The 15307-nt window shown below is 54.9% G+C and overlaps 1 protein-coding gene across 1 annotated transcript in view; it reads left to right on the top strand.

Annotated features, from left to right (window-relative positions):
* The window catches only part of SLC6A13 (solute carrier family 6 member 13), a 56611-nt gene that overhangs the window by 35594 nt on the left and 5710 nt on the right, over positions 1-15307 (top strand). Inside the window, exons 7-9 of the mRNA XM_008060192.2 lie at positions 599-733; positions 10385-10488; positions 13058-13182. Of these exons, the coding sequence (XP_008058383.1) occupies positions 599-733; positions 10385-10488; positions 13058-13182 (364 nt within the window). The remainder of the gene's footprint in view (positions 1-598; positions 734-10384; positions 10489-13057; positions 13183-15307) is intronic.

The raw sequence follows: 15307 nt of genomic DNA, 5'->3' as shown, positions 1-15307 counted from the left end.
TCTCACCCCTGTCGCCCAGACTGGAGTGCAGTGGCCGCTCCGGGCCACCGCAGCCTCGACCTGCTGGGCTCCGGCGATCCTTCCGCCTCAGCCTTCCAAGGAGCCGGAACTACAGGCTCGCGCTACCACGCCCGGCTCATTTTTTGATTTATTATAGAGACGAGGTCTCGCCAAGTTGCCCGGGTGGGTCTCGAACCCACCGGCTCAGGCGATCCACTCACCTCAGCCTCCCAAAGTGCTGGGATTGCAGGCTGAGCCATTGAGCCCGGCCTAGAAGGCTCTTTAATTCTTCTGACAAGTCTTCCTTCCTAAGCTGGCTGCCTGGTTGTGCTAAGCTAGTAAGCTCTGTGAGGACCTGACAACGCTTTCCTCGATGCCACGGGCACTGGCTGGGAGGATGTCTGGGTTCATTCAGTCACTCGACAAATATTTGCTGGATCTATGGGGAGGGAGTAAGGGGAGGTGAATGGTTTGAGGAGGGGGGGAGAGGAGAATCGTGGCTCCAGGCACGGGGCAGGTGGAACTGAACAGCTGCAGGTGGGGGGGGGGGAAGCTCCTAACTCGCACGCCCCGTGTCTCTCCTCTGCCCCATGGCCAGGTGGTCTACGTCACAGCCACATTCCCTTACCTCATGCTGGTGGTCCTGTTAATTCGAGGGGTGACGCTGCCCGGGGCAACCCAAGGAATTAAGTTTTACCTGTACCCAGACCTCACGCGCCTCTGGGATCCCCAGGTAAGACGCCACGGTGGGGGCCCTCGCTGGCTCTGGAGTGCTTGGCTTTCCGGGGCTCTGGGGGAAATCCCTGCTCCTGCCCACCCCCCAGGGCATCCCCGGTGGTGGTGGGGGGGCACCCTTCCTTCACCAGACAGCTCTTGGCAGCTGTCTGTGGTCACAGGGTGTCCGATGCTGCCTTTTCTGGGCTCACGACGGCCGAGAAACCCAGGGGCCTGAAACCCTGGTGATGCTTCTCAGGGGTTGCAAAGATGTCCCTAACAGTCCTTCCTCAAGGACCGAGCTGTTCTCAGCCCCTCTGCATGTATCTCGTAGGACCCCGTCTCCGACCCAGCTTCCTCTCTCGTTCTTACCCCTCACCCTGCCACCCTGTTCCCGCCTATGCCCACATGACCCACCCTAGGCCCCAGCGCCCAGTCCTGCCCTCACCAGACGGGCTGGTGTTAAGTTTCCTGTCAGTTGCCCCGGGAGCCGTCCGTCCGGGGCACTCGGCCCGCTTCCCGCCCCTCCTAGCCCTTCGGGCAGGTCTATACTCCAGCTTCCTTGTGGCCATGGCCGGGGCCGGGAGGGGTGGTGCTGCTGGCCGGCTGGAGTGTTGGATTGGAGCCCAGGAACCAGACGCCCCTGCCTCTGACCGGTGTCTCACGTCTCCTCTCTGGCAGCCAGGTGAAAGCTGGCAAAGCCAGGAGGTGTGGAGGGCTGAGGGCAGTGTGTGTAAGTGCCACCGCAGAGCCTGAAATGTGGCTGTCCAGTTACAGGCCCTGCCTCTGCCTCCTTGGTACCAAGGCCGCCCTCCCTGGGGAGTGTGTACAACTTGGAGATCTTCCTCTGGGTCGTTGTCGGAGTGTCTCTGTGTCTGTGAAAGGGACTCCAAGGAGACTTAAAGGGTGGGCAGCTCCCAACACATAGAACACTAAGCGCTGGATGGCAGGCACTTTCTTTTTGTTTTTGTGAGTCGAGTCTCACTCTGTCGCCCAGGCTGGAGTGCATCGGCACGCTCCCGGCCACCGCAGCCTCGACCTGCTGGGCTCGAGGGATCCTTCCACCTCAGCCTCCCAAGTAGCTGGGACTGTAGGCACGTGCCACCACACTCAGCTAATTTTTAAAAAATTTTTACTGTAGAAACAAGGGCTCGCCAGATTGCTCAGGCTGGTCTCGAACTCCTGAGCTCTGGCAATCCTCTTGCCTCGGCCTCCCGAAGTGCTGGGATTACAAGCGTGAGCCACCGCGCCCAACCTCCAGACGCTTTAGAGTCAGAGGGCACCAGCACGTCCACTGAAATTGCTGAGAGTCTGCGAGGACACAGGGATGGACACGCAGTCCTGGAATTTCATCCGAGGCCCAGAACGCAGTTCACACAGAGGCAGTGGCTCCCCCGTGCAGATTTCAGGCGACCCAGAAGCTGAATGGATCTCGGGCCTTCCAGGCACCCCTGCCAGAGTTGAGTCTTCTGTTCTAAGTTCCAGAGGCAGCCAGGCCCCTACTACTCAACCCTCCCCGCAGACAAGTAGTCCTGGGCATTTGTCCGGTATCTTCTGCTGGGATATGAGCTTATCTGTCTCCACCCCCATTTTTTTAGACGTAGAGATACAGATTGCCGTCACCTCATTTCCATGCAGGGCACGAGGGTGGCCAACAGGCTTTGGAGCCAAACTGTAGAACCCTAGCTGCTAAAGCTAGAAGAATCCCAGGGATCATCACAGGCAACCGCTTCAGTGCACAGATGAGTACACAGTGGCCTAAGGTCACACAGCAAGTAAGCGGCAGCCCAGGCGAGAGGTGGCTTTGTTTTGCAACTCACCAGCCTTTTGACTTATCTGGAACCAGAGGCCTGTGAGGACAGCAGGGAGCAAGCAGAACGTGTGTGGACAGGAGAGCTGAGGGGAGGCTTGCAGGACCAGTGAAGAGTCTGGCTCGGCTCCCCCGTGCAAGAGACAGTCACTGTGGCTGTGAGCAGTGGAGCCAGAAACTCGGGGCCAGGCTGCGAAGCACCCCTCTTTTGCAGGCGGGCCTCAGAGGACGGAGACATATTCAGGCAGGGAAGCAGGCAGGGAGGTTGGGGAGAAAAAGGACAGAGGGGCTCGATATCTCTAGAACTGATTTGTGGCTTTGTCCTGATCAGCTTTTTTTTTGAGTTGGGATCTCACTCTGATGCCCCGTGTAGTGGCACAGTCACAGCTCAACACAGCCTCAAATTGCTGGGCTTAGGCAATCGTCCCACCTCAGCCTCCTGAGTAGCCGGGACTACAGATACGCACCACCACGCCTGGCTAATTTTTTTTTTCTTTTTTTTGAGTCAGGGTCTCACTCTGTCACTCGGGCTTGAGTGCGGAGGCATGATCACAGCTCACCACAGCCACAAATTCCCAGGCTCGGGCAATCCTCCCACCTCAGCCTCCTGGGTACCTGAGACTCCAGGCGTGCACCACCATGCCCAACTAATTTTTTTTTTTTTTTTTTAGAGATGAGGTCTCACTGTGTTGCCCAAGCTGATCTGGAACTCCTGGGCTCAGGCAGTCGTCCCACCTCTGCCTCTCAAAGTGCTGGGATTACAGGTGTGAGCCATGGCGCCTGGCCCTGGTCAGCTATTTATAGCTAATGATGGGTGAGTGCTTACTGTCCCTGGCATTGTTAAGAGGTTTACATGCATTAGTTCGGCGAATCCTCACATCAGATCAACGAGGTAGCCCCATTTTACAGATAAGGAAATTAAGGCCAGAGCTCCAAAAGACTTTCTCATCCTTGTACCTGCAGCTGGAGCTGGATCCGAGTGATGACACACCCCACATACTTTTTGAAGCCTCTGGAAAACAAGGCTCCTGTCTGCTCACCTGTGTTTCTCTCACAGCTTATCCGTTCAGCTAAATTTCATTGAGAGCCAGGTGCCGTGGTTCGCACCTGTAATCCTAGCACTTTGGGAGGCCAAGCGAGAGGATTGCCTGAGCCCATGGGTTCGAGACCAGTCAGGGCAACATGGTGAGACCTCTCTACAATAAATCAAAAAATTAGCCAGGTGTGGTGGCACACACTTGTAGTTTCAGCTATTTGGAAGGCTGAGGCAGAAGGATTGCCTGAGCCCAGCAGGACGAGGCAGCGGCGGCCATGAGTGCCACCGCAGAGTAAGACTCCAACTCAAAAAAAAATTTTTGTTGTTGTTATCTGTTATGTGCCGGGTCTATTCTCAGTGCAGTGTTTGGTATGTAATAGCTTCCTGCAAATATGAAGAAGCTGGGCCAGGTGACCTTCAACTCTGAGAGCTAATAAGGCCACATTTCTGTGTCTGGGTGACTGCAGGGAATAACCTCTTTTTTTTTTTTTTGAATCAAAGTCTCAGGCTGGAGTGCAGTGGCACACTCACAGCCACCGCAGCCTCCACCTGCTGGATTCAGGTGATCCTCCCGCTTCAGCCTTCCAGGTAGCTGGAACCACAGGCGCACGCCACCACGCCCAGCCAATTTTTTGATTATTTATTGCAGAGACGAGGTCTCGCCAAGTTGGCCAGGCTGACCTCAAACCCCCGGACTCAGACAATCCTCTCACCTCAGCCTCCCAAAGTGCTGGTATTACAGGCGGGAGCCACCGTGCCCGGCAAGACCAAGACCTAGACCTCTTTTAATCTGCATTCCAGGACACCGCCCTTCCGGTTCCAGCCAGCTGTAGGCCGTGCAGGGAGCACACATCTTCAAGGGCTTTGAGGCTGTGGGGAGGGAGAGAGCCGCTACAAGAGCCAGACCTGGGCCTGAGCTTCGGAGCCGCCTTGCTGTCTGCCCGGGGCCTGTCCCAGGCTGAAGCCAGGCCTTTGCTGTCACTGATCAGAGCAGCACCTGCGGGGTGCGGGGTGGGGGGGGTGCCCTGCCGGAGCCCTAATTGATTTGAGCTGGCGCTCCCCAGGAAGTGTGAGAATTCCAGCTGGCATTTGCCTGGCACTTGAGAAGGGCGCAAGGTTCCTGCTCGCCAACACACAGACAGAAGACGGGGCCTGTCTCTGCCAAGCACTGGGGCCGGGAACCGGGAGCCAGGCATAGACAGTGCTGTGTTTCCTGCGTGTTTCCTCTCCTTCTGCCAGGCTTGCTAGGGGAGTGCGGGGGCCCTGCCTTTTCTGGTGTTCCCGGGGCTCTGCTGGGAAGTGTGTGCTTTCTTGGGGCTTCGTCCTGACCTTGTGTCTGCTCTACTGAACTTGGTTGGATTGCTCCGGGCAAAGGATGGGACTCGATGTCCACAGAGGCCTCGTGGAATCTTTTTTTCTTTTTTTGAGTTGGGGGTCTCACCCTGTTGCCCAGCCTGGAGTACAATGGTGCGATCACGGCTCACTGCAGCTTCTACCTCCAGGGCTCAAGCCATCCTCACTCCCTAGCCTCTCAAGTAGCTGGGACTACAGGCATGCACCACCGTGCCTGGCTAATTTTCGAATTTCTTTTTTTTTTTTTGGTAGAGACGAGATTTCACTATGTTGCCTGGCTGGTCTTGAACCCCTGGGCTCAAGCAATCCTCCTGCCTTGGCCTCCCAAAGTGCTGGGATTATAGGCATGAGCCACGGTGCTGGGCCAGAACATTTTAAATCTCTATGTTTACAGTGTGTCCATGTAAGCAACAACTATCTGTACCTCCTAAAGTTATTGAAAGAAAAAGAAAAAAGCAAGTCTAGTGCAATGACTCATGCCTGTAATTCGAGTCCTTTGGGAGGCAGAGGCGAGAGGATTGCCTGAGTCCAGGGGTTTGAGACCAACCTGGGCAACTTGGTGAGACCTTGTCTCTACAATAAATCAAAAAATCAGCCAGGCGTGGTGGCACACGCCTGTAGTTCCAGCTACTTGGAAGGCGGAGTCGGAAGGATCACCAAAGCCCAGCAGGTTGAGGCTGCGGTGGCCGTGAGCGTGCCACTGCACTCCAGCCTGGGTGACAGAGTGAGACTCTGACTCAAAAAAAAAAAAAAGGAAAAGAAAAAATATATGTATATGTTAAGTAATTCTAATGAAAGATTTGTTCAGGGAGAATATTGGAATCATTGATTAGAGTTTACCTTCTTTTTTGTTTTATTTTGCTTTTTTTTTTTTTTTGAGACAGGGTCTCACTCTGCTGCCCAGGCTGGAGTGCAGTGACACAAACCCGGCTCACTGCAGGCTTGATGTCTTGGCCCAAGTGCCACCACACCTGGCTAATTTGTTTCTATTTATTGTAGCGATGAAATCTCGCTATGTTGTCTAGGCTGGTCTTGAACTCTTGGACTCAGCAATCCTCTCGCCTCGACCTCCCAAAGTGCTGGGATTACAGGCTTTACAGGCCTGAGCCACCCCACTTGGGCTTCATCTTTCCATTTTAGTATCAACATCACTGGCGTCTACGTTACCTCATTATCACTGATAAGTGAGTTGATTTTTAAAATAGCAGCAACAGCAAACAGCGGCCAAAATGAACACTTACGATGTGCTTACCATTTGCCAGGCATTTCCGCTGAGAACCTGACACAGTCTGATCCTTACACCAACCCTGGAAGTTAGGTGTTAGCCTCCTTTTACAGAGGGAGAAACAGAAGCTTAGGAAACTTAAGACACTTGCTCAGAATCGCAAAACTGGCATGCTTGGGATTTATCCCAAGTAGGCTTTTGACATCCGCTGTCTTATCCCCACGATAGAGCTTTTCCAAGGGATGTGAATTATTTGAGGGCTTTAAGGGCTGCTGCTTCTTATTCCAGAAGGTGGGTTAGGAAACATCCCTGTCGATGTGTTAGGCATTTTACATACATTGTTTTCCTTGCTATTATGCCCATTTTTCTGATGAGGAAAGGGAGGTTCAGAGTGGTTATGTGACTTGACTCACGTCACACAGCCAGTCATTAGTCAAGTCAGGAATGGAGCCCAGATCAGTCTGACCGTGCTTTTTCCATTACACACCACTGCCCTCCTAAAAATAGTAGACAGGCGTTACTAATCCTGGATGTTGGATTCAAGGCGGAAAACGTCTTTCCTGAATCTTCTTGAGGTCTCTTTCTTCCTCTTTCCCATGCAAGACCCTTTGACCGGTACTCCGCCCAGCGTCTTCACACTTGTTTTTTTCTTGGTCGGTCTTCTGCCCAGCCAAAGGCACATGGGACATTTGTTCCAGAAACCAGGCCTCCTGGACCGGGCAGGGAGCGGGTGGCCTGTCGTGGGGAACAGAACAGAACAGAACAGCGCGCTCTCTGGTTCCTTCAGCCCTCCTCCCACCCGGCTGCTGGCGGCAGCTGCGAGGAGAGTGAGCGCTTGCCAAGCTCCCAGCAAGGGGCCTTTGGTAAAACCCTCAACCTCCCCCTGCATCTCCCGGGGCTTTCAGTCTCCAGCCCAGTCTCCAGCTGACCTCACTGCCCCTCCTGCCCCCACGAGCGAGGTGGATGGCCAGGTCACGATGCGTCTTTCTTCCCAAGCCCAAGTTCACAGAGCGGCATCATGGTGGGCTCACGCCCCTGCCTGCTGGGGGCAACCACAGAGTGTCTCTGAGGGCACTCGGCGCTTCCCTGGTGACCTGCAGCCCGATCTGTACCCTGGGAAGCCAACGTCTGTCCTGCAGGCTCTCGGGCCACGTCTAGGATGACCTGTTTGGCAGCCAGCCCTGTGGGTCCCAAGAGGAAGCATCTCCCCTGCCGTCGCACGGCTGACAGGGGGGTAAATCCTTCTTTACAAGCTCAGGGCCTTTAGCCTGCAAGGCCCGTGCTTTTTTTGTTTTTTGTGAAGGTCTCACTCTGTTGCCCAGGCTGGAGTGCAGTGGCACGATCACAGCTCATTACAGACTTCACCCGGGCTCACGTGATCCTCCCATCTCAGCCCCTGGAGTAGCCAGGACTACGGGAATGCACTACCGTGCTCTGCTAAGTTTTTTATTTTTTGTAGAGCTAAGGTCCACTGTGTGGTCCAGGCTGGTCTCAAACTCCTGGCCTCAAGCGATCCTCTCACCTCAGCCTCCCAGAGTGCTGGAATTACAGGTGTGAGCCACCGCGCCGGGCAGATCCCACTCTTGAAGCTGTCGATAGCCCCCCTAGTGAGGCAGAAATGAGCTAGAACAGTGTGACCCAAGTTCATGTCCAAGTCACTGAGTTTTCCTGAGGTGACCACCCTCACAGGTTCTGCGACGCAGAGTTTTAGAAGATAAAAGGGTTGGAAACATCTTGTAGGAGCAAACAGACGGGTCGAGGCCTCTCCTTGAACGTGGTGTGGGGTCACGCTGAAATCTGCAGGCACCACCTCGGCCTGTCCTCCGGGTTGGCCTTTCATTCCCACCCTTTCCTTTTCTAGCCTCTGATATCAATCCCTACGCCTTCTTTCCTCTCCCCGTTATGATTTTTCCTCACGTTTAAAAGAGTCTCCCTAGCCGGTCACGGCGCTACCTGCCTGTAGCCCAGCCACTCGGGAGGCTGAGACATAAGGATCGCCTGAACCCAGGAGATCGAGGCTGCGGTGAGCTGTGAGCGTGCCCCTGCGCTCCAGCCTGGGCGACAGAGTGAGACCCCAACTCGAAAAAAAAAAGTTTCCCTGGTGCGTCTGACTTGCCGTGCTGTGTCCTTGCTGGTTCCGGCCCCTCCAAGTCCTCCCCTGTGCTCCTCACTGCTGACCCCTCTCCTTGGCAGTACTCGTGCCTCCTCGAGTGCCTTGGGATTTGCCAGCGAGCGCAAGGGTCAAGGAACAGGAGGCTGGAGACACCCTCCCCGTCCCTCCGCCCTCGATCCCCGCCCTGCTGCAGACCTGAAAATTTAACAAGAGGACGCGTGCCCTGAGCACATCCCCAAGGCCAGCTCTCGGGGGCGGGAGGGCAGTGGCCCCATGCCTGGCGGTCACGGGGATGGACAGGATCCGACTTCTGGGTGCTTCTTCAGGCCCAGAGATGCAGTGTCTGGATGGGGGAGGCTGGCTGAGGCATCGGCGCAATTAATTCTGAGGTAGCCAGCCTGCCAGGGGGGACCCTTGGACTCCCGCGATCCTGAGACAAGGGGGTCTTTGAGCAGGGAGGAGAGTGAAAAGGGACAGCACGGGGTAGGGGGCTTGGGGGCGGTGGCGATGGCCAGGGAGGCGGGCGATGGCCAGAGCCCAAGAAGGGATGGAGGGGCTGGAGGCCAGAGATTCGTGGAGGGAATTGGTGGAAGGGTGTCGGAGTCGATGGAAGGCCGCGGCCTGCTGGGAGCTGCTGCAACAAGGCTGGGCCGAGACGCCCACGGGGCCGTCCAGTGGCCTTTCTGTTAGGAGCAGACGTGAGGGACCCCTGCTCCAGATGTCTGCGGGGTCCGGAGCGCCACGCTCCCTCGCGGTGCTCACCTCGCTGAAGCAGGCGGGGCCTGGGGTGGGGGTGTAGCCTCCCCACTCCCCCCCAACCTCCCACAGATCCCCAGGGCTGCTCAGCCCCGTTGCCTTGATGTCCTCTCTCTTGGGGATGTTATTCTAGCTGTGAAATCTCCATCATAACAGGCACAGGCCAGCTGAGATAACAACAGTAACCCCTGCACCCCAGTATTTAGGCAGAGAGCTATTTCCCCCCAAGGAGTACAAAGCCCTTTCCAGATGCGTTTCTGCTCACCCTCTTGACTCGGTGTGAGCTGAGGGGAACTCTCCCTGGTGATTCCAAGGAGGTTCTGAGCGGCGAGGGACAAATACAGGTCCGTGGTGGCTCGGATGTTCAGGACCCGTATTCCTGGAGATCCCGTGCCTGGATTCCTCCCACACTGGTCACACCATCATGGATTGGAGAAAGCGGGGTGGAACCCAAGATCACAGTCAAGACACCAGGCCTCCCTTTGTTCTAGGACGTGGTCTCACCTTCCCGCATGCCTCCACTGTATGCCCGTAGTCTTTTTCTTTTCTTTCCTTTTGTGTCGAAGCCTCACTCTGTCACCCAAGCTGGGGTGCAGTGATATGCTCACGGCCACCTCAACCTGCTGGGCTCAGGGGGTCCTTCCGCCTCAGCCTTCCAAGTAGCTGGAACTCCAGGTGTGCGCCACCCTTCCGGGTTATTTTTATTTTTATTTTTTTGAGTTGGAGTCTCACCCTGTCGCCCAGACTGGAGTGCAGTGGCCGCTCCCGGCCACCGCAGGCTCGACCCGCTGGGCTCCGGTGATCCTTCCGCCTCAGCCTTCCAAGTAGCTGGAACTACAGGCGCGCGCTACCATGCCCGGCTGGTTTTTGATTTATTGTGGAGATGAGGTCTCGCAAGTTGCCCAGGCGGGTCTCGAACCCGCGGGCTCAGGCAATCCACTCACCTCAGCCTCCCCAAGCGAGGGATTACAGGCTGAGCCACCGAGCCCGGCCAGTTAATTTTTTTAAAACATGATTTGATGTAGAAAGGAGGTCTTGCCAAGTTGCCCAGGCCGGTCTTGAACCCCTAGGCTCAGACAATCCTCTCTCCTTGGCCTCCCAAAGTGCTGGAATTACAGACCGGAGCCACTGCGCCCGGACAGTCTTGTTCTTTGAGTGGCTATGCCCGTTCCATCCTGCTCGTGCCCAAGAAGCTTCTTCTAGGAGCCCAGGGGTGGAGCCCCCCAGGTTGAACAGGAGTGGCAGGGGGTGTCTACGTGGGCTAAGGTTTCTCATCCCTCGCCGGTGCCTGGCTCAGCCACACGCCCGTGTCCTCCCAGGGAGGCCCGAGTGGCCCGGAGCTCATGGCGTTCAGCTTCCTTGCCTTTTCCCTCGTAGGTGTGGATGGACGCGGGCACCCAGATCTTCTTCTCCTTCGCCATCTGTCTAGGGTGTCTGATGGCCCTGGGCAGCTACAACCAGTACCACAACAATTGCTACAGGTGATCGGGGGTCTGAGCCACACACCTGCAACTCTCCACTGTCCCTCCAGCCACGCTAGGCCCGGGGGGGAGTTGGAGGGTGCACCACCTCCCGGATCTGCCCCCCTACCTGCCCCCCCACTTTCCAACACCCCAGGACTACCAGGAGCTGGAAGGAGCCAACTGCAGGACGGGCAGAGGGTCTGCCCCCAAAAGGGTGGGTCCACGGAGATGGGCTGGAGGACCACAGCAGGGCCGCACATCCCAGCGAGTGGCGAGATTAGAGGGGTCAGGAGCGCTCAGCAGGAAAGCGTGAGAGGCGCGGCACATCCTTAGATAAGGTCATTTTGTTCAATGTCATTGACGAGGGGGGACCCCAAACATCCGGAATTTATTTCTAGAAAATTGTGTATTTGTTCTCACACATTTAAACTTCAGTCACCTCCCAAGTACTCTCTATGCGATGCAATCTACCCACGGAGCTGCTTTCTCCACTGCTCCAGGCAGTTTTTGAACTCATCCATTTGGATGGCCTTCAGTGCTTCTGCCATTTTTTATTTCCCTTCTTCCCTTTTGGCAAAATGTTTCCCGTTGAGGACTTTTTTCATCTGGGGAAACAAACAAAACCAAAAAAAGTCTCTTGGGCGAGATTGTGTGAATCGGGAGGGTGGGTCACGGGGGTCAGGCCATTTATGGTCAAAAACTTCTGAGCACTCAGTTCAGTGTGGGCAGGTGCTTGGTCATGGTGGAAGAACCAATCACCTGTTTGCCACAGCTCAGGACATTCCTTCCACATTGATGCCGATGGGTTCCTAGAATACTTACCTAGCCGGGGATGCTGGCACCAAAAGGGACCTGCCCTCCAAAAGAAAACTTCATTTATGGCCGGGCTCGGTGGCTCAGCCTGAAATTCTAGCACTTTGAGGGGCCGAGGCGAGTGGATTGCCTGAGCCTGTGAATTCGAGACCCGCCTGGGCAACTTGGTGAGACCTCGTCTCTGCAATAAATGAAAAAAATGAGCCGGGCATGGTAGCGCGCGCCTGCAGGTCCAGCTACTCGGAAGGCTGAGGCGGAAGGATCGCCGGAGCCCAGCAGGTCCATGCTGGGGTGGCCATGAGCCTGCATGCCACTGTACTCCAGCCTGGGCAATGAAGTGTGACTCCAACTCAAAAAAAAAAACAAAAAACAATAACAACAAAAAAGAAAATTTCATTTTGGCGGGATACCCCCTCCTAATTATAATGTTGACGAGGAAAAAATGATTGGTTTTGGTATAAATTATTTGGCTTAAAGTCACAGTTTCTGGCTGGGCATGGTAGCTCATACCTGCAATCCCAGCACTTTGGGAGGCCAAGGTGGAAGGATTGCTTGAGGCCAGGAGTCTGACACCAGCTTCAGCAACATAGCGAGACCTTGTCTCTCCAAGAAGTAAAAAAATTAGTTGGGTGTGGTGGTGCAGGACTATAATCCCAGCTACTGAGGAGGCTGAAGAGGGAGGATCTTCTGAGCCCAGCAGGTTGAGGTCGTGGTGAGCTGTGAGCATCATGCCACTGCACTTGGGTGACAGAATGAGACCCCAACTCAAAAACAGAAACCTGTCGGAGGGGTTAAGTGAGGACTTACTGCAAATAGCAGCGTCGTGCCCTGGAGTCTGCTTGGTCAATCTGCCCCGACAAACGCCAACCCATTTGCTCGTCACCACCTAGGTAACCTCCCAGGCAGCCCGCTCACTTCATGTCCTCTCTCCACTGTCCCCTCCTTGCCCACCTGGCTCATGCTCAGAAAATTTAAACCACTTTCCAGATGTGCTGGGCTAAGACTGGAAAGGTCACAGTGTGCATTTCAAACTCAAACCGAGGTGACCGAGTTCGTTGTGGTCTGGGCTTCCCCATGTCCCTCTCCCCCGCCTTTGCAGGCCCAATGGAGCACAGGCAGAGAGGTCATGTCCCGGGAGGTGACAGCAACACGGCAGGGAGGTCGCTTATCATGTTTTATGTCCGGAGGGGTCATTCTTTTAGGGCTGCCTGGATTTATTCCTTGGCTGAGCTAGTGGGGGGCGGGGCAAGGTGGGGCAGAGCCAGTGCTTTGTGGGGTTATTTGTTTCTGGTTTGGGGTTTTGTTTTTTTCTTGAGTCAGACTCTCACTTCTTTGCCCAGGTTTTACCCACAACCTCGACCTCCTGGGCTCAGGTGGTCCTTCCACCTCAGCCTCCCAAGTAGCTGGCACTACAAGTGCATACCACCATGCACGGCTAATTTTTTGATTTGTGTGTGTGTGTGTGTGGAAGCGAGGTTTTGCTGTGTCACCTAGGCTGGTCTCAACCTCCTGGGCTCAGGCGATCCTCCCACCTGGGCCTCCTGAAGTGCTGGGATTACAGGCGTGAGCCACCACACCTGACCAGAACCAACACCTTGAATGGTCATCTGAATTCTGCCAGGACACCCTCGCAGCCCCCAGTCTCTGTGAAGGGGCTGGGACAGTGTCCGCTGGGAGGGGCTGTGCTCCCCTGGGCTTCCCGCTGGTACCCCAACAGGCAGCCTGAGACTTTGGCAGCCCCTTTCTGATCTGGCCTGTTTCCCCCTCCCCACAGGGACTGCATCGCCCTCTGCCTTCTCAACAGCGGCACCAGCTTTGTGGCCGGGTTTGCCATCTTCTCCATCCTGGGCTTCATGTCTCAGGAGCAGGGAGTGCCCATTTCCGAAGTGGCCGAGTCAGGTGAGTGGTGCCGGGCGGGACCTGAGGGCCGTGAGCCTGGCTTGACCTCCCGCAACTGGGATCCGAAGGCGTTTGGGCTTGTCGCCTGCACTCTGGGTGAGCTACGGTCACCTTTCAGTGGGTGCGTTCTGGAAAGACTTGGGGAAGATTGAGACAGTGATTCCAGCTTCAAAGAGTAGATGGGGACACAGTGAGCATTTTTCTTCCTACCCCCGGTTTCCAGTTCATTACCCTGGAGGCAGACAGCGTAATCAGTTTCGTGTTTATTCTCTTGGAGATCGTTTAGACATGTATGAGAAAAAAAATGTTTATGTACACGTACATATTTCTATTTCTAGTCTCACCCCCCTTTAAAAAAACCAAATGACAACTTACTACATACACTGTTCTGCACTCTGCCTTGTTGTGTTCACCTTAAAATGTATCTCAGGCAACCCCTTCGGGTCCCCTTCTACTGTGGGAGTGTTTATGTCCTTCCAATAAATAAATCCTGCTTTCACACACACACACACGCGCACACACACACACAAATGTATCTCAGACTAGGCACAGTGGCTCACACCTGTCATCCTAGCACTTTGGGAAGCCGAGGCTAGAGAATGGCTTGAGCCCAGGAGTTTGACACCAGCCTGGGCAACATAGAGAGATCTCATCTCTACAAAAATTCAAAAAATTAGCCGGGCGTGGTAGTGCACACCTATAGTCGCAGCTACTCGGGAGACTGAGGCAGAAGATGTGCCTGAGCCCAGGAGATCGAGGCTGCGGTGAGCCATGACCGTGCCATTGCACTCCAGCCTGGGTGGCAGAGTGATACCATGAATAAAAAGATAAATCGAGACGGGCTCGGTGGCTCAGCCTGTAATCCCACGTCTTGGGAGGCTGAAGTGAGTGGATTGCCTGAGCCCGCGGGTTCGAGACCCGCCTGGGCAACTTGGTGAGGCCTCATCTCTACAACAAATCAAAAATTAGCCGGGTGTGGTAGCGCACGCCTGTAGTTCCAGCTCCTTGGAAGGCTGAGGCGGAAGGATCGCCAGAGCCCAATAGGTCGAGGCTGCGGTGGCTGGGAGCGGCCACTGCACTCCAGTCTGGGTGACTGAGTGAGACTCCAACTAAAAAAAAAAGAAAGAAAGAAAGAAAGAAAGGTAAATGTGTGCTCTGCCTCCCAGCCAGTTGTGTATACTAGACTCTGTTACTTATGGTACCTCACCTTTAAGTACCAAACTTTGGATCATTTAAGGAAGTTTGGCTTTCATAACCAAGAACCTGATAAAGCAGGGTTTAAATAAGAAAGGCTTGGATAGGCCGGGCTTGGTGACTCAAGTCTGTAATCCCAGCACTTTGGGTGGCCGAGGAGAGAGGATTGCCTGAGTCCAGGAGTTTGAGACCAGCCTAGACAACTTGGTGAGACTTCTTCTTTACAGAAAATCTAAAAACTAGCCGGGTGTGGTGGTGCATGCCTGTAATTCCGGCTACTCGGAAGGCTGAGGCGGAAGGATCGCCGGAGCCCAGCAGGTTGAGGCTGTGGTGGCCGGGAGCGGCCACCGCACTCCAGGCTGGGCAACAGAGTGAGACTCCAACTCAAAAAAAAAAAAGATAAATCAAAGTGAAATAAAACAAAACAACCCCCCCCCAAAAACCCAATAAATAAATAAAAGGTATGTCAGAGGTAAGTTTCCATCAGTACATAGAGTTTCTCCCTTTCCTGACTGCCTTGCCACCATGCAGGGTTATTGTTGCTTTTAAGTGAGATCAGGACCCAGTCCCCCACGTAAATAACCTGTAAAACGTTTCTCTTGCTCTTCCCCTGATCTTGGGGACCACCCACTTTCCCTCTGCAACAAGACCCTGTGTTATCATGGCCTTCCCAAGCACACGCCTGTCACACAAGATGCCAAGCACTGGGCAGCAGACTTCGCTGCTTCCCATTAAGAAGGATAATGTTAGCCGGGCTCGGTGGCTCAGCCTGTCATCCCAGCGCTTTGGGAGGCTGAGGTGAGTGGACGGCCTGAGCCCGTGAGTTCGAGACCCGCCTGGGCAACTTGGTGAGACCTCGTCTCTACATTAGATCAAAAAATTAGCCGGGCGTGGTAGCGCGCGCCTGTAGTTCCGGCTACTTGGAAGGCTG

The sequence above is a fragment of the Carlito syrichta genome, unplaced genomic scaffold (assembly GCF_000164805.1).
Source record: "Carlito syrichta isolate Samal-C Ts95f unplaced genomic scaffold, Tarsius_syrichta-2.0.1 Scaffold304555, whole genome shotgun sequence".
NCBI classification, from domain to species: domain Eukaryota; kingdom Metazoa; phylum Chordata; class Mammalia; order Primates; family Tarsiidae; genus Carlito; species Carlito syrichta.
The sequence above is the reverse complement of the archived record's forward strand: the minus strand, read 5'-3'. Positions and strand labels throughout refer to the sequence as shown.